This window comes from Poecilia mexicana, unplaced genomic scaffold, assembly GCF_051168715.1.
Source record: "Poecilia mexicana isolate PSO_F unplaced genomic scaffold, ASM5116871v1 scaffold_3, whole genome shotgun sequence".
Classification (NCBI taxonomy): Eukaryota; Metazoa; Chordata; class Actinopteri; order Cyprinodontiformes; family Poeciliidae; genus Poecilia; species Poecilia mexicana.
In genome coordinates this window covers 14,169,332-14,193,265 of record NW_028263372.1, presented here as the reverse complement: position 1 = coordinate 14,193,265, position 23,934 = coordinate 14,169,332, and the positions used below count along the sequence as shown (strand labels likewise).

The 23,934-nt window shown below is 40.4% G+C and overlaps 2 protein-coding genes across 2 annotated transcripts; one reads left to right on the top strand and one right to left on the bottom strand.

The window, feature by feature from the left end:
- The first annotated feature begins 357 nt into the window (after window positions 1-357).
- LOC106914643 (uncharacterized) lies at window positions 358-5,758 on the top strand. The gene is made up of 9 exons (XM_014981568.2): window positions 358-582; window positions 664-837; window positions 1,020-1,184; window positions 1,275-2,141; window positions 3,849-3,971; window positions 4,062-4,190; window positions 4,596-4,808; window positions 4,892-5,008; window positions 5,181-5,758. The coding sequence occupies exons 1-9, from the start codon at window positions 534-536 to the stop codon at window positions 5,333-5,335; spliced, it is 1,992 nt and encodes a 663-aa protein (XP_014837054.1). The 5' UTR covers window positions 358-533; the 3' UTR covers window positions 5,336-5,758.
- A 191-nt stretch (window positions 5,759-5,949) lies between these two features.
- Window positions 5,950-22,716, bottom strand: phka2 (phosphorylase kinase, alpha 2 (liver)). The gene is made up of 32 exons (XM_014981549.2): window positions 22,235-22,716; window positions 19,682-19,840; window positions 19,248-19,295; window positions 18,293-18,461; window positions 18,121-18,203; window positions 17,428-17,508; window positions 17,250-17,348; window positions 17,016-17,162; window positions 16,876-16,929; window positions 16,585-16,707; window positions 16,065-16,160; window positions 15,836-15,943; window positions 15,593-15,671; window positions 15,319-15,453; window positions 15,113-15,222; window positions 14,834-14,978; window positions 13,937-14,015; window positions 13,683-13,831; window positions 13,428-13,598; window positions 12,730-12,848; window positions 12,433-12,569; window positions 12,156-12,318; window positions 11,256-11,335; window positions 11,097-11,175; window positions 10,882-11,011; window positions 10,683-10,784; window positions 9,686-9,804; window positions 9,583-9,606; window positions 9,081-9,134; window positions 7,690-7,923; window positions 7,404-7,604; window positions 5,950-6,980 (listed from the first exon to the last, which is right to left on the bottom strand). The coding sequence occupies exons 1-32, from the start codon at window positions 22,310-22,312 to the stop codon at window positions 6,807-6,809; spliced, it is 3,729 nt and encodes a 1,242-aa protein (XP_014837035.1). The 5' UTR covers window positions 22,313-22,716; the 3' UTR covers window positions 5,950-6,806.
- Window positions 22,717-23,934: the final 1,218 nt, after the last annotated feature.

Genomic DNA, 23,934 nt, shown 5'->3' with positions numbered 1-23,934 from the left:
TATTTTTCACAAGTGTTTCAAAGTGACTTCTTTGGTGTGCTCTTGCATGGTAATTGGCTCCTATACTCTGGTTTTCTACCTCAGTGATTACAAGCCAGGGAAGCTGTTAAACAGACCCAGGCATCCTTGTCAGCAAGGGAAACTAATGGGCTTGGAGTCATTTTGAAGCAGCAGCTTTTTTACACATGTGCAAACACAAAGTAGATGCAAAAAGTGTAGAAACTGTTGTAGCAAAGCTGACTGCAATAAAAAGAGGCAAGGCTGCTTAAAGACAGACTTTGTCACTTCTGTATCTGTAATTAGTATTTGTGCCGTCGCTTCACTTCCTGCTCCCTTCTTCCCCTGATTCCTCTGGGATTCTCATTCTTCTGGGCTCGACTTTTTCAAAGGCTTCCTACTTACTTGCACTCTCCAAGTCCTTTTTTTTTTTTGCCTCTGCTCCTCCCATCTTTCCTGCTCAAACATTCATAGAGGTGCTGCAGCACTGACGATTACAGTTTTATCCCTAGCGCACGGTCAGACAAGGAGCTCCGATGGGACTCCTGGTGCCACTGGTCACTTTGGCTCTGGTCCAGGTTTCAGGTATGTCTTGAAGCTGATGTTGTGTTGGGTGCTGAGGAAAGCTGTGGGTTCAGGCACTGACGGCGAAACCCTGTCTTTCAGTGTTTGGAGACACAGGTTGCAGAAGGTTTAAGAATCTGGACAACGGACAGACATTTTTCCGGTATGGTGGACTCATGGTGATCTTCCGCTGTCATCCGGGATACAAGCTCCATGGACACAAAACCAACAGCTGCGTGTCTGGACACTGGTCTCGAGAGCTCCCGGTTTGTGTTGGTAACATGTTTAATTTTCTCCTAATCTCCAAGATTGAGTGATTTTATTCTCTGTATAGATTAGCTGCTTAATTTAAAGTACTGGGGGGAGAACAAGGGTAGTCAGAACTTGGACATTTTTTTTAAAGATTTTATTGAAAGAAAAATTAATTTCTTTAAAAAAAAAATACCCACCCTCGCCAGGTTCAGGTTGCTCCCATCCAGGCTCGATCAACCATGGGACAAGCAGGATGAAGGAGGATGGCTCCTGGGCAGAGTTCAGCTGTAATAGAGGCTTTCGCTTACACGGCCCTTTAATGATATACTGCAAGGGCCACACCTGGAACAGCACAAAGCCAGTCTGCAAAGGTGAAGGTGGAAACATCTGTGTTTTTCTATCCTAAGACCTCCTCACGTTGTTATATTATTAAACGTGTGACATTTGTCTTTTTGTTTCAGAGGCAGACATTATGAGCTCAGTTTCGCTCCACAGTCTCTACGACTTGAACGCGCTCCAGAAACTCCAGATTTCTGCGGCTTTAAAAAATCAACACCTCCACTTCAAGGCTGTCAGTAGCGGGGCTTCCAAAGAAGCGCGCCTCGGATTCGACCGTTTGCCTTACGCGCCGTTCAAAATGTTAAAGGGTGAGAGATATAATCTAACAAACCCAAGAGGCGACCTCTTCATTGAACAGGGTCAGTTTTCCAGCGATGGGACAGAGACAACCCAAGGAACCAGAAGGTTTGGCTCCGTGGCACAGACTTCACATGACTCAGCAAGAAATTTGGATGAAGCCACACAAACGTTTTCCTCAGAAGATCATTTTCCTTCCACTGTCCGGTCTGCTCATCAAACATCAGCATACGAGCCGCGTCTTTCAACCACACCCGCACCAGCTGGGCCCGCAGTTACTGCAGCACCTGCAGGTGGAGATCTTCACCGGTCCACAACTTCTTCCTTGGCTTCATCCTCCTCCGGTCCCAGTTCCACCCAGTCCAGCACGAAAACACAGATTTCGGATGACGTCACCCTTCTTTCAAACATCTCCAACTCAACTGACCTGAGATCCTCCTGGAGGGAATTTCACAACTTCACACAGTCCAGCACCGCAAAGCCAGTTGTGCATCTTCGAACTATGTGCCCATACCCACCTGTGCCTCCTCACGGGACGTTTTACTTTCACAATCTAGAGAACCCAGGCCCCAGTGAGTTTAAATATTACATCCAGTACGCCTGTTACAGTGGGTATTCTCTGTCCCGTGGAGACGTAAGCAGCTACTGCCAGCCTGGAGGCGGCTGGAGCGGAGTCACACCCGTCTGTCAGGGTAGGTGGTCGGATTTGCTGTTTTTTTTGTTTGCTTTTTTTTTTTGGATCACTTGACTGCTTTCTCGCGCAACTCATTTGTCTTCTTAATTTAGAGGACATCATTCTAGAAGGTTTGGCTCAGTTCACATGATTCAGCAGGAAATTTGGATAAAGCTACAAATGTTTTCCTCATAAGATTGTTTTTCTTCCACCTTACAGTCTGTTAATCAAACAGACTTTTATCTAGTTTGGCAGAACTGAATTATCCAGACCAGCTGTACTACCAACTTTTAATTGCGTTGTTTATTTTATCTTAAAATGTTATGTTACAACATTCAGCGTGAGTTTTTTAGTTCAAATTTAGAAGTATGTAAAATGCAACTGTTTTTATTCTCTCATTTCAATGTAGCTCATTGAATGCATATTTATGTTACTTTTTACAACTATTTAGGCAGAATTACCACCTTTTCATTGTATTTTATTATGTAGCAATAATAACAATATGTTTAGGGTTCAAAGTTTTTTCATAATGAAAGAAAATTGTCTTGGTACGACCAAAAGTTTTGAAAGTCACATTCAAGCAGATTCTTTTTTTTTCTCATATCCATCACAATGTTTAACCTCATCGTCTTGACTGATTGTTTAAAATTAGCAGATTACGGTGTAAGAAAGCTGCTCAGTTTGTGTAGCCTTGCCTCGAGACGAGTCCCTTGCAGATATTTTCGTAATGAAATTGTTAACTTAAGCAGCAAAATCTAAGACTGCCGACAACGTTCTGGGTTGTTGTGTTAATAATTGAGACCTGAGGTGAACTTTACAAACTAGTCTGATGATTTAACCTGTTGATGAGTCCTGTCGGCTCTTGTGGAGTTGCACCTCACGCCATGCTTAAAGACAATTTTCCCTCATGTTAGTAATCTGTTCAACGGGTGATCTGGTCACCTCTTCTTTTATTTTAGAGTTGACATCTTGTCCAGTTAACAATGAGCGCTGCTCTCACTCCTCAAACTACAACCAGAACTCTAATGAGACACAAAGCAGAACCTGGTGCCACTGCAGACCTGGTGATGGGCAGACCCGTCGAGCTTGAGTATATTGTTTTTCACACCTGATTGTTTTATTATTATTATTATTATTATTATTTTGCCAGGACTGTTTAGTAGCATTTATTCCTCGCTGGTACTTCCTAAGGCATGTTCCTGCAAAACAGAACATTTAGGATGTTTGGTGTGTCAAAGTTCACAGAATACCCCAGTTGAGAGATTTATGAGATCACTGCAGCACTTATAGACACCTGGTAGTTTATACACATACCTGCTCCCTGACAACCTGTCATTATTATTTGTTTATTTTGGTCCTCTGCACTGTGAAAAAGAGAGGAAAAACCCCCAAAATATGGACAGAGACGAGGCTGGAGAAACGTTGGCCTATCTTCCAGCAGAGACTCTTCTCCTCTGCGCGTGTCTCTTGTTTCCTGTCTGAGGGACAGGATGCAGGAAAACATCTGGGTTATGGTTTGCTCATTAGAGGCCATAACAGCGGGCCAACGTAGAGATGCACCACTGAAGTTTTAGAATACAACCTGTCTTTTTTTTTTCTGCGTAGTTGTCTCAGAGGCTGCGACCAGCTTGTCCAGCGTATCGACTGACAGAATGCGAGTGTAAATACTTCATTAATGCTTGAACTCTGCGCCGAGCGTTGATGTGACCCGTTCCTCTGAATGCAGATCTGGACGAGTGCGCAGAGGGGCAGCATCGGTGTCAGCAGAGTTGCATCAACACATTTGGCTCCTTCAGGTGCGGCTGTCACGTCGGGTACCAACCAACTCCTGACCAGGCCTCCTGCGTCGGTGCGCCAATGACTGCGTGTCCTTCCACATTCGTGTTTGTGTGAGTTTCCTCTTGTAAACAGACGACCGTCTTTCTCCACATCTTTCCAGATATTGACGAGTGCCTGCTGCCGGCAGCGGCCACAGGTTGTGTGTTTGGCTGCGTTAACACTCCTGGGAGCTTCCTCTGCTCGTGTCCAGATGGCTTCAGCCGGCTGAGTGCAGATGGCCGCTGCCAAGGTGGGAAAGCATTTACTCAATATTAAACTGAGCTGTGGCGCCTTGTGGTGGAGTGCTGTGAAAAACAGACTCCTTCTGTTTTTCTTTTTTTTAAAATCACACTTCAGTGTTTTCGATTATTAAACTACTTTTAAAATAACCTGACCTTGTAATTGCCGTCAGTCTTTGACTTCTCTATAGGGGAAATTTGGCCAACTTTCTGCATATAAATGTTTTCATTCAGTTACTTTGTTTACTTTTTAGTTTATATAGCATGCTCCCTTCATAAATCAAATCATCAATGTTAAAACTTTATTTTGAATTTACTTGGGTTCTCTCTGATTAACGTCAAACTTTGTTTGATGGTCTGAAACATTTAAGTGTGACAAAAAGCAAAATGGTTCTAAATGTTCTTATTTAACCCAGACATAGATGAATGTGCGGCCAATAACGGACTTGGACCCTGCAAGCTGCGGTGCCTCAACTTACCAGGATCCTACAGTTGCTCCTGCTCTTCTGGCTACATCTTAGCAGGAGACGGACACAGCTGCTTTGCAGAGTGTCCACCTGGATACAGGAAGAAACCACTTACACGGCCAGAGAATTCAACAGGACAAAATCCGAAGCTGGAGTGTGTTGGTAGGGATGAAATGATACACTCGGTGGGTCGGTTCAGTTTTTTTTTTTTTTTCCAAACTGGGGTTATGTTTCTCTGTTGGCAGATATAAATGAATGCCTGGAGAATATGTGTGAATGGCAGTGCATCAATCTGCCCGGCTCCCACCGCTGCATCTGCCCCCGAGGATACACACTGCACAGAGACAGGCGACACTGCAAAGGTTAGCGTCGTTACAATGCCAAAACCAACTAAATCACTTCTTTTCTGCCGCTGCACAAATTAGGCAACTAGAGTTGCAACGATGCAGGAATTAGTACGGAAGTAACTTCATGGGTACACAGTAAATGTTTTGTTTGTTTCATTGAGATTTTTTTTCCGTTTCCCTTCTCCAGATATTAATGAGTGCAACCAGAAGAACGGAGGCTGCTCTCATTTGTGTTTGAACAGAAGAGGAGGTTACAAGTGTTCGTGTCCGGCCTCCCATCGTATGTCTTCCTTCAGCTGGAAGAAATGTTTGCTTAAGACAACAGCGCCCTCTGCTGGCTAGGCTCTTCATCTCCTCTGCTGTGTAACACTGACAACTTGGTATTTTTTATATTTTATTGAACACTTATTGATTGCTGGTTCCTGGTCCTTCGCCTTTGTTTTGCCTGTAACCTTTCAACTTTTTCAGGCAATAGGATAGAATAAATATTCTCTCTTTTATTGTTCAATACTTACCCAGACCTGGAAAATGATTCAATTCTATATTTTTGTAGAAAGCCTAATTCATATCCTTAATACCATTTTAGTCTAGAGAGGCTAAAAAACAGTTCTGAAGTTTCACTCCGTTTACCGTCTGCACAGACGGACAGAATGAATCCACACCAAACAGCGGTGAGGATCTGGGAGGTTTCCTGAAGTCTTTCACACATCGGTATTGGACAACACATCATCTTTTTATAAAATTGATAAATATGCTATGCTGTAACTACGCTGCTCCTAATGTGATTTTTACTGCACCAGCTTTAACTTCACACCTCAGAAAGAGAAACGTCTCATCTAGTCATTTTTCACGTTGCACTGACTCATCTCTCCTCTCGCCAGCTTCTCGCCTTTTCTTTTTCCTCGCACTGCAGGTGGTATGGAATAGGACGATCAGAGCGTAGGCAACGAGAGGAATCCAGGTTGTAAAAGTGTTTATTTCAGAAAGAGCGAACCATGATCTGAACCTTTCTGTTGTTGGACACAGTTGAAGGTGCATGCAGTCGGCGCAGACGTCAAGTCTGCTGTTTTGTTAATGCAAATGAGAAAGTTGTTACTATCTGCAGTCATTAGCAAAACTATTATTTATATTTGCTTTAAATAAATATCCAAAGGATTATGTAAGGAGTAGCAATAGACTAATCCTGAAAATAATACAAGAGTAGTTGTTCTCACTGCAAACAAATGAACAAACGGTCAACATGCTGGATAAATATGGGGTGACATTCATATCCAGACACACCGATAAACAATTTTTTAAATAAAAGGGTTCTCTTTTAAAAACCCCCAAAGATATTTATTTCCATCATTCTAAGTCGGTCTTGTTGATACTAAGACAATAAAATTCAAAAACTTAAGTATAAATAAAACAAAAGTAATTAATGGAAATAAATGATTGATTTGGGGGAAATTAGTAGTTTGGACAATGATCACAGTATTTTATGAGGACTTGCAAAATCAGTTCAGTAGTCTAAAGTTTCCACTTAAATTAAAAGGATTTAAATAAATTATAATATGACCTAAAACCACACACGTGTGCTTGTGTACATTTTAAATAGCTTAAAATGTACACATATATTTGAACAGCTATCCCAATGCAGACAAACAAGGATAATTTGTGAGCTGCCAACGCTGCGATGCTGCATCAGTACACCAGAGCTACCGCTTACTGAATAATTAACACCAACAAAATCCACACGAGTTACAAATTAGAAGCTCTGCTTAACCCTTCTGCTACCAGACAGGCTTTATTCAGCTGCCTGGAGTCGGTGTCTTCACTGCATCAGGCAGCTGGAACTTGGCAGGAAGTCTTGGACGTAAGTGACGACCGCCTTGGAGAGATAAGTCATGGTGCCGTAGCTGCCACTAGGGGCGCTGTCGTAGAAGAAGTTGCAAATTCCCGTAGCTGGGTCCTTCTCCAGGAAATAATCACTGGCGCTGAGCGATTTCTGGAGATTTGAAATTAGATGGATTAAGCTAAGGTGAACCCGCAAGCGTTTGTAATTTTTCATAATCTCTCTTTAGTACAGGACTGTGAAAAGCAATTCCCCTCCCAAATAGTCGAGTTCACTTTTTGTTTCTTTTACTTTTTCAGGTAATCCACACATCAACTAAATTTTATTATCAAAGTTAACCTGAAAAAAAACTGAACACTGTTTCTATTTGTGGAAAAAAAAACTGGTACACTGCAGTCCCAAAGCCTAAGAAATGGTTCTGTAACCCTTTCAAGACTGATAATCTTTCACTGAAAGTCGTTATCTTACCTGATATTAAACATATTTGGTAAACTGAAACATTTAGGTGACAAAAAGCAAAAACAGAAGAAATTTCTAAGCTGTCCAACGGTTTTCCATTTGCCGGGTGAGCCGTACCTGGTCATTTAGGAATAGATCGTTGGCCAAATGCAGAATGCGCTCCACATGGATAATTCCACCGATGCTGTCCACGTCCACATCAGCCACCAGACCCAGAACCATCACAGTCTCCACCAGCAGCTGCCTGTACTCCGGCTGTGGGACGTGGTTCAGGACAGACTCCACTTGCACTGCAAACTTGATCTCTCCTGCTGTCATCTGCACAAGAAGACTTCAAGTCACACATCCATGGACATGAACCCACACCAAGCCCCAAATTCCAGAGCTGGCAGTAGCATGCTACCTCTCTTGTGGTGGACGAGGGCAGCACGTATCCGTCAATGGACAGGCCGTGGCACTTCTGCAGAATCTTCCAGACTTTCTGGTAGAAACCCATCGGCACCCTGTTGATTGCTCCGTCCAGCCGCCGTCTCCTCAGCCACTGGCCCTGCCTCTCCTCCCAGTGCAGCTGCCCGTCTCCGGGGCCATGTCCCACTGGGGACAGCATTCCACTGGGGGTGGAGGGGCTGCTGCAACGCTGCAGGACCAGCACACCACTGTTCTTACTGTCAAGCTTATTTGAGCCCATTAAACAAGTCAGAAGCAACTGCAGTTTTTCCCACAACACTGGGTTAATGTTAGAGCTCCTTGACCCGTTTGAGATTGGTGGAGATAGGCTCTGTGTAATAAAGAGATTAGTAGCACACACACACAGGTTTGTTGTATTCTCTGTCTCACACAAATAGTTGTTTTAATTTATGCAACAGTCCATGCAGTCACTCATGCAAAATGGGTCACTTAAAAAAAAATGTGTCGGGACTGGCATTATCACAAGTTCTAGTTTTGTAAATAATTGCGTACGCACAAGCTGAAATAAATTACACACATTAATGTGTTACCTTTGTGTGGCTGCAGCAGATTGTTTTGTCTCTGATTAATAAGCAAAATAAACAGGAGCTGCCACTTTAACATAGATGTACATACAAGTTCACCTAGAGGTTTTGCACTTTTATTATGGCGCACAGATCAATCTGATGCCCATTAATAATTTGTATTCTTTAGTTTGTTCAAATATTTAAGAAGTGCTCTTGAAGGAGCATGTGCCTTTCGACTTTTACATTTTATATTTGTCTTTAAAACTTTGATTCTTACAAACTGTCTTTTTTGTTTCCTTACCAACTAAGGGCTTGTTTTAAGTAAATAATTTCTTCATATTGATGGAAAAGTACTATTACCACTATAACAGTACATTTGTCCCATAATATAAGTGAAACAGCCAGTGGATCTACTACTTGTTTTAAATCGATATTAAGGAATTACTGACTTAAAGCAAGCTCCTATATCCTGGTAAAAAGTTACCTGTAAATTAGTTTTGTCAAATTTCAAATGTGCCAAGATGTTTCTACTAGAACCTAGACAAAAAGCTCGGTCAGATTTTGTGTTTTTGCAGTGTTATTTCAATAAAACATGTTACCACTAGCCCACGACAACTTGACATAATGCCATTCTCAACCTTTACTGTGGGCACGTCACACAGAGGACGTGCCCACGTCCTCTGTGGACGTGGGCACATCCTTAATGGACGTGGGCACGTCCATTAAGGATGAAATCATCAGGTATATGTTGCATACTACATTATGACCCTGAGAGGGATGAAGCAAGCCAGTGTGAAGCAGTTGAAATGAAATGGTTTACCGTGGAGCGAGGGGAAGTTACATTGCTACTCAAGGAAAGACCTCCACTGAAGATCTACACGTGGAACATGGACAGAGGGCAGATTGAAATGGTTCGCATGAATATCATGATGCATACTTATACATGGTCAAGCATAGACACAAAAAAAGACACGCTAAAAGAAGAAGAGATACAAGGGCAGACGACCCCAAAGCAGCTTAAGCAATCATGGGTTAAGTTGGTTAAAGAGATTGTAAAGTTGCAGACATTTATATGTGCTGGTCTTCAACAACGACAACAAAACAAAACAAAAACACTGCAGATGGATGCATAGCATGTTGCATAGCAATATTTTCCTGCTAATTCGTCACGAGGAGAGTCACTCCAGCTATGGAGGCCACTGTGGTACACAAAATGTTAACAGGCAGCGAGTGATTGGTGGGCAGAATTGAACCGGCGGCTTGATTTTTTACTTTAGATTGAGGTTAGAAACACATGCTATAAATTATCAAAGATAACCCACACTGAGAGGTCGAGAGCCATCCAGCTGCAATTAAAAGCAAGAACAATGTTAAACAGAGAGAGAGGAAGAGAGAGACAGACAAACAATCTTCTTTCTCACTCACATGTTTTATTTCGCTCTTTAACTTGTGAATCCCTGTGCGTTCAGTCTTTGTGGCTCCTGTGTGGCCCAGTTCATGAATGGAGATCGCAGGACTGGTGGCTGTGGACTGGATTGGACGCACTGCAAAACAAAGGGATGAAAATATAGTTCACTCTAAATATGATCTTGATATTATTCTGTGGTCAGAACCACTGTGACAACAAAATATATAAAAACACGTGCAAACTAAACCAATTCAGAAAACTTCCACACATCAGCTCGGCATCATGTTTAATGTTTTGTAAAGTTTGTTTCTACTTTATTCCTGGTTTATGAAGCTAAATTGTCCCGTTTGATTCTTCATGTATCATCTCAAAGTTATTGTTTGTCAGAGTTCAGTTTCTTTTTTTTGTATCTTTTACCCCAGATATTGGCCCTGAGTCGGGTCAGTCAGTTCATTTTGGTCTGTAAGACTCCTTATCTGACTGACTGAATTATTTACCTAAATCAATTAGCAGGAGAAATATAATGAAATTATCTAAAATACAACAGAGCTTCAACATTTCCCTGATTAAATAATCTCTCATAAGAAACATCGGGTTATCCTTAATGAGGATAAATTAGATTATTCCATACTGCAAAACTGCTTATGTTCATATGATTCAAAGCACTTCTACATTTTCAATAATCAGAATCAATCAGAGGAGATGGCTGAGTACAAGCAGCAAAGGTTTGCCGAGCAGCTTGTGAATACTTAAATTTTACGGCTTTAAGTTAGTGTCTTTTTTTTATTCACCAACTCTACTAATCATGTAACGTCTAAAATTTCACTAGTTTGATTTATGCAACAAGGCCTTATTGATGTAATACAAACAATACGAGCAGATTTGATTCACCTCAATGCAGAGATGCAGACTGAAATCACTCCTTACAGCATCAAAAGTCTTTCAATGGAGAGAAAGTGGAAAAAACTAACAATTTGATTATAGCTAAAGAAAAAATGAGAGGTAAAAACTCACTGCTTCTCTCAACCCCAAACTCTTTGCCACTGAGGATGTGATGCAGCAGGTTCTTCATATCGAACGGACTCAGACTCATCAAACTCTCAGACGCCTCCTCTCCTACAAAACCATTGCAAGGCATTCACAGTTTGCTTCCCCCACGTGTGTCAATCTGTTCACGTGTATGTTTTTGACTCCTCCCCTCCCTCCCCCACACCTGAACAGTGCAGGCTGCGGGCCAGTTCAGTGGCCATCACTTGCATGATGAGTCCGATCCTGAGGCGGAGCATGTCGCCGAAAAGAGCGGGCTGGGAGCGAACGTACATGGCTAAATAAACCATGATTTCCTTTAACAGAAACACAAACGAGTCACAGGCGGAAAGGGAGCATCCTTTACGATCCTGACAGAGGTTTAAAATGTGACAGCGTTACCTGTGTGAGAACAGCTATGCTGATATCCTGACCACTGGCTTCATATATCAGAGTGTTTAACTCCTCCGGGGGAAGTGGCCTGGGGAAAACAGGGCATTCGTGTTGCTGGTAAAGGCTTTAGTGAAGGAGAAAAAGCTTTGCAACTCATGAACATCTTACATGGTGATCACTCTTTCTCTTGGTTCAGGAGGAAGACCGACAGTCAGCTGCTTGTGATGAGAAATCAGATCTGTGCAGGCCTGAGAGAAACACACAAAAAAGGGAACAAAGTGATTAAAATAGCCCGCCACGTGCAAGGCAACAATTCTCACAAGCGAATCACAGTGAACCTCACAGTGAACCTTGCTGTCCTCAAACCGGTTATTAATGCTATAAAACGTCAGACTGCAAGATGAAACTGGAAGCAATAAAAGTTAAATGACTTCAAATTATATTTTTTGTCTAATAGTTGAGTGTTAGAGCTGGAATGTGATTTAAAAAAAGAGCCAATCACAAATTATTTGATCTTATCACTATGCACAGTTTTGTCAATAGTAGTCATTGTGTTTCATTGCTGGAATATCAATAAATTTAAAATAAATAAACCTAAATTCAGACTGACAACTGTATCACATTTTGGCTTGGAGCTTGTCTGTGTTTACTTCACTGCTCCGGGGTTTCCTCATTGACTAATTGCTGATTTTAATGGGAGATGAATTGATGTATTGTACTAATTGGGAATCTAATTTTTGATCTGAGATCTAAGATATTTGGGATAATCCTCAAAAACAAAGGTACTGATGCCTAAAACTAGTCGATTCAATGTTTGATAAGGTGCATCATGCTGAAGGTGACATCATCATCACCTTCATCATCTAATGTGTTTTAACAAAAACACATCAGAAAAGAGTCAGACAACATCAGTGCCTTTAAAAACACATTTCGCACACTTATCCAGACATTTCTGCACAGAACATTTTCTATACTTTTCTCTACTTTTTAAGACTCATTTGGAACTTTAAAGTTTCTATGTGATTTGATTGACTGTTGCCATAAAAATAATCCGGGCTTCTCACTGACCTCGGCGAGGACCTCCACTCTCTTGCGTAGTATTCCAGAGATGTACCTAATGAGCCCCCACTCTTTGCAGGCCCCGGCCTGCACATACAGCTCCTCGAGCAGCGAGCGGACGCTGACGCCGCCCTGTCCAGGTCCTGACAGCTCCACCACCCACTCCGCTCCTCTTTGTCAGAAAATAACAACAAAAACAAAAAAAAAGTCACAGAGCAGGAAATTACGAGGATCATTTTAAGTGTGTAAGCTATATGCAGAGTGTTGTTGTCATATCTTTGTGTACTTCATAACGTAGAGTATGTAGAGAATGTCAGCCTGGTCCTGCAAAGTTGGACACTCCTTTATCTGATTCACCAGCGCTGCAAAGTCGGTGTTGCCCTGAGAGTCTCTTGGCAGATGTAGCTCAGAAATACTGCAGAGCTTCAGAGAGAACATGAGTGTTAATCTTCCACCATCACAGCAGGAATGGACACACACACACACACACGCACACACACGCACACACACACGCACACACACACACACACACACACACACACGCGCACACACACACACTGCTAAACACATGTGCTGAGCATGCCTTGGGCTGCTCCGGCTGCTTTGCCTGCGGGCCAGGCTGAGGATGAGGAACTTCAAGGAGGTTCAGGGATCTCCGATGCTTGTTTGTGATTGGAGTCACAGGAAGATACATTGAGGTCTCTGAAATGCAAATATGCACAATAAAACAGAATGGTGTTTCCAGAATGCTTGCACCTTCGCAGTGCCATATCACTTTTTTCATCCTGCTAATTAAAGCTGCAACCACAAAAAAAATACCACAGTAACAACTATCAAATCAGAATAACCACCAACCTGCAAAGTTTTTAACTGTTTTGCATCTTAGATTTTTTTTTTCATTACTGAGAAAACTTTAAGCTAAACTCCTGAATGTTATTATGGGTTTTGAAAACATTTACTGTGTCTACTTGATCAATAATAAAGTAGATTATTGTTGAATACTTTTTTTATTGTTGACAATTGTAAATATTCTGACATCTAATGCTCAAATAGACTTGCACATTTTGTAAATTTCTTCTAATTCACCAACTAAGTTCCTCGGACTGAAGAAAATGTTGCTTTTACAGTACAGTATTTTATTCTTTATTCTGTTGTTATTTATTTATTTTATATGTTTGTGTGAGTCTATTTGCTGTTATTGTCAGTCACTTTGCTGCTGTTGCACAGAAACGTCTCCGTTGTGGGAAAGTAAAGGACATTTCCGCTCTATTCTGAACTCACTGGGCATTTTCAAGCCTTGGACCTGAGCCATAAAGGACAGGATGTCCCTGGTGGTGTGCTCAGGGCTGAAGATGTGGTGCTGCCCCCTCTGGATGGGAGGTAGATATGACTTGGTGGCAGTGCTGTGAAGGAGCTGTGTGATGTACTGGTCAAATGTGTCCTTGGAGCCCACTGTTTAAAAAAAAAATGCTTCCAGTTAATATTTAATAAGACAAATTAAAGTGTGATGGTGGAAATGCAGCGTCGCTAACTTACGATCAGGTGTGTTATATTCAGCTCTGTATTCGTCGTTATCTTCGTCGTCTACGTCGTCAAATAAACTGTCGTCAGCCTCTTCGTCCAGGAAGGTGAGGCGGGTGTAGAACGACGTAGTCTGGACGCTGGACAGATCTGACATCTGCACTCTGTGGTGTCACACACACCAAAGCTCTCACACATAGAAGGAGCTGTTCTAATTACATGAACGTCTGTGTGTGTGGTTTCAGTACTGCATATGGGAGAAAACAAACCTCGCTCCGGCAAAATAGCCATCCTCCAGCTTCCTGAGCGTGGATAAGATACACGGATCTATTGCTTCTCCATCCTCGACTGGTTGGGAAAAGTAAAGTGAACTGAAATTACTTTGCGGCATAATTTCACTTTACACACTTCTGTGAGATTCACCCCGTTGTCCCTTTAAATATTTCCAATCTCCAAACAAATTTTACCATTAGACAAAAATAACCACAGTTCTTAAATTATGATTTTATGTATTAAGAGAACTAACTACGTCTCCACTCCTTGGAGTAGCTAGTGATACTGAATGCTACTTTCCAAACAATGTGGAACCATCATTAAAAAAAATTGAAAACTGCTTTTGGTATTTACTAAGATTATATTTGCCTGACACTAAAAATATGTTTGACGATCAGATAGATAAAACATAAAATAAAGAATAAAAGAAATGTGTAACGTCGCAAATACTTTTCCAGCTTCTGTAAAAACAGATAAAATGAAATCAACAAGACTGGCATAAAATAAACTTTTACTTTTAAAAAAGTGATTTAATTTAATTTTAAAATGAGATGACTTCATCTGGCCAATTTAGAAATCAACACCAGTAAAATAAAAAAAGATCAATAACAGGTTTCATTGATCCAGTCCATAAAGTTACATTAAAACAACAAGAAGAAGTCATGATCTTCTAACCTATACGAATCCTACATCAATCGTGCACAAACATTGTTTTTTAGTCTTTAATTTGTGCAAAAACTCGCACATAGTCTGGGATTTGGAACGATAAAACTCTATTATTCACTATCTGCAACACAAAAATGACTTGTTCTTGCTATAAATGAGGACAAAAGAAGCAGTACAACATGTAGGAAGTGTAGTTTTCTCCAGTTTTGGCTGTAGAGAATTCATACCCAGCATGCTGCGGGTGATAGGGAAGGTGAGCGTGGGCCGTCCCGTCATCCTCCAGCACGACGACAGATAGGCCAGCTCGGTTCGTAGCATCTCAACAATCATCTGGTTGTCCAGCGCCAGGTAGAAATGATGCTGATCTAAAAACTGATCAGTGGAGACCGAAAAGAAGAAACACAAAGAATTCAAAATATTACTATCATCATTTCTATCCTTTTCATCTGAGATTTTCTGTTGCGGTCACAGACACGTGTCGTCTTCCCAGCCAGATGCCGTTTCACCTGAGGGGTGAAGATGTAGGAACGATTCCTGATCTCGTAGAACTTGGACGTTCCCAGAACTCCGATGTGTCTGTACGGCCTTCCGCTCAAATTCAGCTTCCTGCAGTTTCCTGAGGAAAAGACACCACTTGTTGCTTTTGTTCCACACACACACACATAGGCACGCGCAGATCTCAAAGTTTAAGAAAAACAAAGTGTGTGATTACCCAGCCTGACATAGATGTGGCTCAGGATGCGAGCAGGCATGACTCTTATAGGCATGACCTCTGATATGGTCTGCACCGTAACGCCAGCATCTCTTAGCAACTCCTTGATCTTCTCTGACTCTGCTAGCACACAGACTACAGCAAACCACAAGATAAACAGGTTTTTAATATTTTTGATATCGTGCGTAGTCAACTCTCTTTGAACCATCCGGTTTTGTTTCGAAATATGTAAATAAATACATATCCCAGAGCAGGTAATTTACTAATTACCAACCTTGTACCACAACGTCAGGTTTGAAGTTTGTAGAGAATCTCCTGTTGAGAGGGTCTATCTCTCCTGGTGCAAGAAAGCCCTTCAAAGGAAAAAATAAATAAAATTGAAAAAAAGTAGACTTCCTGTACGTTTATATTGAGAGAACTGATTTGATTTGTTTTTCTTTTTGTCCTTTTAGAATTTTCAACAAACACTTGCAAAACATCATATAAAAGTGATTTATTATATCTTGTCAGCCGTTACCTCAGCCAGAAGACATCCCACAATGTAGAGGGATTGTCCCCACATGTGTGGAAGCTGTCCCATGGCCATCCTGTCCACAGAGTGAGGATTGCCGTATTCCTCCTCCACCTGCAGCAGAAACAAAAAGATTAGTTGTCAATAAACTTCTCCAGCAAGTGGAGCTGGAGTTGAACAAACAGCGACAAAGCTTTTTAATGGCGTCTCTTTGTAAAAAAAAAAATATAGATACCTTATCAAGTGGTACAGCGTAAAGTTCAGGCAGGAGTTTGATGCCATTTTTCCCTCTGATTAAAACGCCTTCCAGGGCCTCCCGGTACTCCTGCACCTGTGTGCAAAGCGTGTAGTTATTTAGTAACACAGCAGCACCATTTGAACTCATTCACACTGAATACATCACTGTGTCTCTGAAGCAAGACGGTTAACGCTAAAGAAAATGTTTGTATATTGAAGGAGAGAGTTCTGAGGAAAAGCATTATTTAAGTTTCTAAAACTAGTAGTGTTTCCTAGTTTCTAATTTTCTAATTTACTTTAATACATCTGAAAAAAGTATGTGTGAAGCACATCAATTTTTTTTATTTTTTTTAACAAAGCCACAAATGGCACAACTAGAAACAATCCTAAAAGATTTGAGCATTTTTAGAAGCCACTTTATAAGTTGCACTTTTTTTTAGTTTTTTTCCAGATGGTCATGGAGTTTGAAATAGTTTACCCATGACAGAGACCCTGTTTTTCTGGGGGGTTTTTCCTACCTGCACGTGATCTCCAGTAAAGATGCCGTCGAGGATGAGATACGTCCAGAACACCGGCCACTCACATTCGATGTTCTCAAACAGCTTGAGCTCTGCAGGATCGTAGTGCAGCCGAGATGGATCCTAGTAACACAATGACCAGAATCTTGATTTTTCCATCCAATGCAGACTCTTTATACAACAAGAATGGCCTCAATGTTAAGAAATATTTCTTCTTATGGCTTTTTTTATATACCAATATACACCCTGTCAATTAAAGAATTTCGATATTTCGCAGAGAGAATATGAAACCTCTTTAGGACAGTGATATCCATCCCTGATGAAGCGGCAGCAGCCATAGCGACCCTGAAATTAAACCAGACAGTGGAAAGTTCAGCCTGACTCCACGAAGACAGGGCACGCGTTTCATTTCCCTCTGCTTGGACTTGCACCTGCAGCTTGCTGATGATTTCCGACTTGGTGATGGCCACCAGGTCGGCATCCTCCACGGCAAAAGCAGGGAATGAAATAACGGACAGAAGGCCGGCATCTATCTCCTTGGAAGTTGAGGCTCTTGGTAGCATGGAGCAGAGGATGGCCTGAGGGAAAACACACGCAGACACGCTGAGGGCTTGAACGAAGGTCCGAGCTGCCGCTGGGATGTCTGGAAGTGAACTCGGCGGTACCTGGCAGTGCTCCACCTCGTCTGGTAGAACGTGAATGACCGACTTCGGCCCTCCGTGAGCCCCGAACAGATCCAGCTCGTCGATGGCCTCCAGAGCTGCCTGAAAACATCAACCCGACTGTAAATACTGGCACCGGATTGCTTAAAGACAGTGGAAGGAGAAAATGGCGCTCCTGTACCTTGGCCATTCCTACAGAGCTGCCGTTGAGCTCGGGGATGCCCTGGTTGGTCTTATCACCTCGCTCCCACATCCCATAATCCTGCAGGAATCAGATACCCACTACAACACCTGCTGTGTAACATGTTTTATCCTGATTATTAAGCATGTGGTGGATAAAAATGATCAAATGCTGCTATTCTCTCTTTTTTAAGAAGCTTCAAACAATGCTGAGCCAAAGTCTCGAGTCAGATCTTATTTAACTAAATTAAGTTTCCAAAAAGCAAAGGATGTCAGCAATCCTTGGAAGTGGTCTTGATCTATAGTTCTCCAGCCGTTTTATACCTGAATCATTTATAACTCATGATTAAGTGGCTAAAGAAGCAAACAAATAATCCTGCCCATGGTCAGAACTGAGTGACAAAACCAAATAAAAGCCTGAGGAGTAATGATTAAATTGCTCCTGATAGACAAAAGATATCAGGACTGCTTTCATGTTAACTTATTCAAATTCAATCCAAAATTGAATTTTCCAAAGGGAAATGAAATGATGTAACTCATTTAACTAGTTATTGTAGATGGTGATGGATGTGGACAGGAAAGATCTCCTGTAGCGGTCTGTATTACACCCAATCAGAAGAAGCCTCTGATTGAAGACACCCTTTTTTCTCTCTCCCGCTTTAATTTCCCCTCCTAATTTGAATCTGATGCTTACCGCCACTTTGTAAGCTGCCTCAATGTAGAAAACTAAGTTCTGGATAAAAGCTACTTCATCAAGGTTGGAGATTATTTGGAGACCTGCGTGACAAAACAAAGAAAATGAATTAAACTAAAACTGTTCCCTTGATGACTTATGCAGGAAATGCTTTAATCGGTATGAGATCCACCTGAGGCTGTCATCTGCGCCAGCATTAGCAGGTAAATGGAGGTGGCGTCCACCTGCAGATGGCCCCACTGGTCGTCCCTGACCACTGTGCTGCAGGTGGCTGTGTTGTATTTGGCATGCAAGCAATCCTTTGTACTCTGGGTGTGTTTAAATTTCTCCACCTTGTCCACCTGAAAACACATAACATAAGCTAGGTGGGGGGGGTAAGTGAAACCTAACAGGACCATCACAACCAAAGAAACCCAAAGGAAAATGAAAGAAATTAGATTTTCCATTTCCACACTTGATGATTTTTTTGAAACTATTTTTTGGGTCTGTAAATATCCTTCTTTTAAGATGACCAAGTATAGGAGCAACCATGAAGCCAATGTGTCTTGAAAGAGCATCTACAGTAACCAAAGTGGTTACCATGGAGACTCTGGAAGCAGGTTTGATGGAGAGAGTTTCCGTCAAGCCAGTCAAACCTGATGCTTAAAGCAAGTCCTCTTTCTGCTTGAGAGTAAAGGATTTGATTTTTTTGATAACCTCCTATATTAAAACATTTTCAACATAGATTTTAAATTGATATAAAAGGCCAAATAAAAAAAAACTTAATACTTGTTTCATCATGAGGTTGCAAACAAATCACATAACAAACTTTATGATGCACTTTCTTTCGGCAATATTTTGGCCTCACTGCACAGTTAAGTCCAGAATTAATCATATCCCTGGTAGATTTAGATTTAAAATAATTTTCAGCCAGGAGAAGCTTGTTGATCAGAAATGAAACAGACATCTCTCAAATGATAGTAAAATTATGTAAAGGGGGTATAATTTTTTAAAACATGTTTATAATTTACAATTTATGAAGGAAAAAAAATTTTTTTGCAAAGAAATGTAAAATGGCACCAGGATGCTGACTAGTGACGATCCTTCAACCACCAAAAATAATAACACACGGAGCTGCAGCGTCTTACCTGTCTCATCATGCACTGCAGCAGGCCCTGCATCAGCTTCACCACACTCTGCCAAATAACAAGATAAGTACAAACAGATACAACTGTAAAGCCTTAACACTTTTACATTTTATGTAATCTAAGCGTTAAAGAAAGATAAGCGTAAAGCTCTCATTAAATGTCCTGCTACTTAATGAGCAAGAAATGATTTTCTTCTTACAGAAAAAAAATAGTAATTCTGCCTTATAATTTGAAACTTTATGCACCAGATTTTTAATAACCTTGTTGTAAGATTTGTAAGCTATTCAGCACGATGTGTATTTTTTTTGTTGTTGTTGTCATTTTTTTATTAAATGAATTTAGTTCAAATGAAAATGCAAGATCCACCATTTTTCTAGTGTTTGCTGTTTCAGACTCTCTCACTCTCCGTGAAAAGGCCTTTTCTTTTGGTGTACCTGCTCCAGTTCGTAGGCTTTGGCTTTGTCTTCATCGCGGTCGGCGTTCTTGCGATAAGCCATGCCCAGCCCCCACACAGCCAGGACGCTGTACACGTTATCCCTCACCCAGGCATCCTTCTTCTGGATGCTGGCAGGGAGAAGTCCAGTCACTGGGTTCTGAGGGAGGAAGAGTCCAGCATGCAGCCAACAAGTACGCTGAATGTGTGCAATTATACGTGGAAAATATACAAGGTTACAGCTGTTTCATTTCCACACTGATATATTATTTAATTTACATTTTTTTAAAATAATTCCAAGTCATCCTTAAGATATTCCTTATTACTGTGAGATTTCTATTGTTTTAAGCCAATTAAACACAAAAGTTCACTTAAAATGAGTTTTATGGTGGATATTTTATAAAACCCAGGAAGGAAAGAAAGAAGTAAAGATGTAAAGAAGTAAAGAAGGAAGGAAGGAAAGACATAAGGAAGGAAAAAAGAAACAAGTGAGGAAGTGAACACACAAACAAAGGAATGAAGGAAGGACCAAAGAACCATTGATGGATTAATGGAATGCAGCTATTTTTCATCCAGTATTTTCTTTTTCTCGTACTTATCCAGATCTGTAAAACACTTCAGCCTGTACTTTTCCTTCATTTTCTAGTATAGACACAAGTTCCTTTTTTTCCCCCACAGAGCAACAATGCACGCACACACAAACACAAAGCGATTACATACAAACATGACAAGAGACCAACAACAAGGCCGAGTCAACACTGTCAACATTTCCAGCTAAAAATGATGTCACTACAGTCGTCACTAACTGCTTCAGAAAACACTGCCTCATAACTTTTCTCAGTTTCAAAATCCTTCCTTATCTTTTGTTTGTAGTTGATATTTTTTCATGAGAGTGATTAAATCAGTCATTGATCCATCTGCTGCAGATGGCAAGAGTACACACAATCTCAACTTCTGCCTAAGTACAAGTACTTTCAAGGAAAACAGAGATAAAGAGACGCAAAAGTAAGGAAAAGTCTGAAAATAGGCATTAAAGTGAAAAATTAGCAGCTGAAAATGTTATAAAAGTTATTTTCATTTTTTTCTACTTCAAACTAAACTGTACTTAGCTAACCCTCAAACCTAATTAAATATATTTAGAAAATAGATAAAATGTTAATGATTTGTAAATATTCACCCAATAATCTTCTTCTTACTGGCCACTTTCTGCACGAGTATGCTAAACTGTTCTTCCTAATTTACAGCTAAGTCTGTCTTTTATTCTCATTAGCAGATAGCATAACTGAACATCAATAAAAGACAAACGAAGTGTCCCTTTAATATAGGAGAATGCACAGTGCCTTTCACCTTGATTACAATAACACACTAGTTTACACACAGTAGCTTCAGGCCAACCTGTTTTTAAGCTAACACCTTGTTATGCAATGTATAACAGAGCATGGGAAGTTGACCCTGTTTTCTGTCAGCCGTGGACCCTCAGGGTCCCAGTTTCACTCCGCCAGTTTTTGACCGTGTCAGTGTGAACTCAGGAGCTGTTAGTTAGATAAAGGTGCATCGCTTCCCAGGCCTCAGCTGATTCCCAGAACTGAACTTTGTTCCCATGTTGTTTATTTCTCTGTGCAGCTGCTGTGGATGAACTTTAGCCTTTATAGGCAGCAAAACATCCACATATCTACAGTATTCCTGCACGGAGCAGGGGGAATATTTGGTTACAAAGGCAGAAAATGAGAGAACCATTTCAAACAGCCAACCAGAAGAGCGTCAAGCATAAAGTTGGAAAATATATTATCTGCCAACATTCGCAAGAGTTTGCCTTGTTTTTTTTAAGGATATTGTTTTCTTAGGGTCTTGTTAGTGTTGTTTTGTTGTTTTTACTCTACTACATTTTGAGGTTATGCATTTTACTTAAGTGCATTGTGAATGTTGTCAATTATTCATGTTTATATTTGTATTTAGGTTAACAAAAAATAAAAAGGCGTGCTGCAGAAATGCACCAATCAGGTGTGCACTGGTTGATACTCACTCCCAGGATTTGTTACATTTTGGACTTATTGACTGTAATTCTACCACTTCCAATTTTTCTTTCAGGTGCTAAGCAAAAGCAAATAATGTGCTGGGTTGATTTTGTATTGATGAATTTAAAAATCTAAGAAAAAATATATTTTCAATTTTTCTGTTTTTCACAGAAATATGTAGTACAGAAATAGTCCAAGAACAGGAAAAAAGAAGAGGACAGAATTCATTTAGATAATTTGCTTCATAAAAATGTACTTTTTGACATTAATCATCACAGTTGTAAAATGTAATAACCGATGTTACCATTACAAACTTCAACTTGCGTTCAGATATTTATAAACTAGTCCAGCCTGGTTACCCAACATTAAGCATACAACAAGTGGATTAAACAGTCAGCCTGGGGATTCACAGGTTATTAAGGAAAGTTGGAAATCACTGCAGTCATTTTGTTTTGCATTAATGAAATACTGCAGTTTTCCAGTATTTCATTGAAATGATTTCCTTCACTGGACAACTACATGTGTCTGACTGAACCCACCTGATGACACAGGATAGTCTCCTGGACCAGCCTGGCATATCCGTCCAGCCTCACTCCTGAATTACTGCGGCTCCTCATCCTCACGGATAACTGCGCAAAGTGTTTTCCGTAGACTCCTAAGGCTTCACCATTTTTTTTTTTTATCTCACCGTTAAATAGGATAAAAGAAAGTTAAATTTAGCTTCGTGACTAAGCTAAGTTTCTACGCAACCACCCCATCTTTCATGTCCTGCAGAGCCTGTTTGACCTCCGCAGAGGCTACTCAAGCTGCTAAAAAGCTGGCTAGCATTGTAGCATCCAGACGACTAATAAATAGCTCCTAACTCCGGGTTTACTGTCCGTATTCACGTCCAGGAATTCAGCTGTCGCGGGAAAAAGTTGTTGCTTTGGAGTGTCAGAGCTTGTGGATGACTCTGAGTGAGTCAGGCGGCGTATGCCTGTACATCCATTCTGTACATTGTGTTCTGGATTTATCACAGTCTACCGACAGAGGGCGCCAGACTCCTATGCTGTTGATGCTGTTGTATGTGAGCAGCATGATAATAAAAGCCTGTGAGGTGTCGAGGGCCAAAAGTGTCACAGTGCATATAAATCGATCGTTTTTGCTAAATTAAAATTCATATATGTGCTAGTTTAAATAAAGCTGTAATTAATGCATTAAAAATAACGAAATAAGCTACATACATATGCTGAATTAAATAGAAAATGTAATGATTAAATCAAATTAAAATTAAATGTCAATATTTAAATAAGAACTTGTACATGCATTAATTTTGGTTAATATATCTTATTTAAATGGTCACACATACAAATATTTTATTTTTATCAATATATTTGTTGAATGGCAATACTGAAACTTGACACCACAGTTCAGTGTAAAGATAATTATGTACAGAGGACAGGACCAAAATTCCTTCACAAAGATGTCAAAGACTGCCATAGTTGCCAACCGTGAAACAATTCATTATTTACTTTACAGAGAAAGAAATAATTCACTACCTGGTTATGATCATTTTCCCCCTTCATAAATGAAACTATTATTTGAAAACTGTATTTACCAACTACTTGTCTTGTGATCTGAAATATTTGAGTGTGACAAAAGGCAAAATCATAGAAATTGGTGAAGTGGAAAGCATTATTTTATGGCACTTCATAAGCTGTTATGTGTATCTTACACATGCACTTCTGGAAGAGTCTTCAGTTTTTACAATGCGAAATAAACCATGTGCAACTTCCATGTGCAGCAAATTACATTCAAACGTAGCCCTCGCCTAAAAGTTTAGGGGCAGAAAGTAATTTAGAAGTAAAAACAAATAATAATAATACACTCCAACAATATGTATATTATATTATTATTATTATGAGAGTTGTGTTTGAAATGCCTACTTCAGTTGCTTAAACTGGAGCCCTAGTCACTTTAATCATATCTTAATCGCATTAGCAACGCAGCCTGTTGTTTGAGTTTTAAGTAATTCGTTTTTTAAAAAATATTTGTAGCTTAAGAGTAACGTCTATTTCTTGTATAATTACCTTTATTTTCATAATTGTTCTCTCTAAGTATTTCTCCTAGTTTTAGTTATAAATGCTATCGTTACTAAACAAAGAGAAGCGAAATTAAGTACACAGTAAACTTTCAGCCACAGCAGTCAGTAGTTATCCTCAGTTCCACATTAACGTCATGACTAACGGAACCTCAGAAC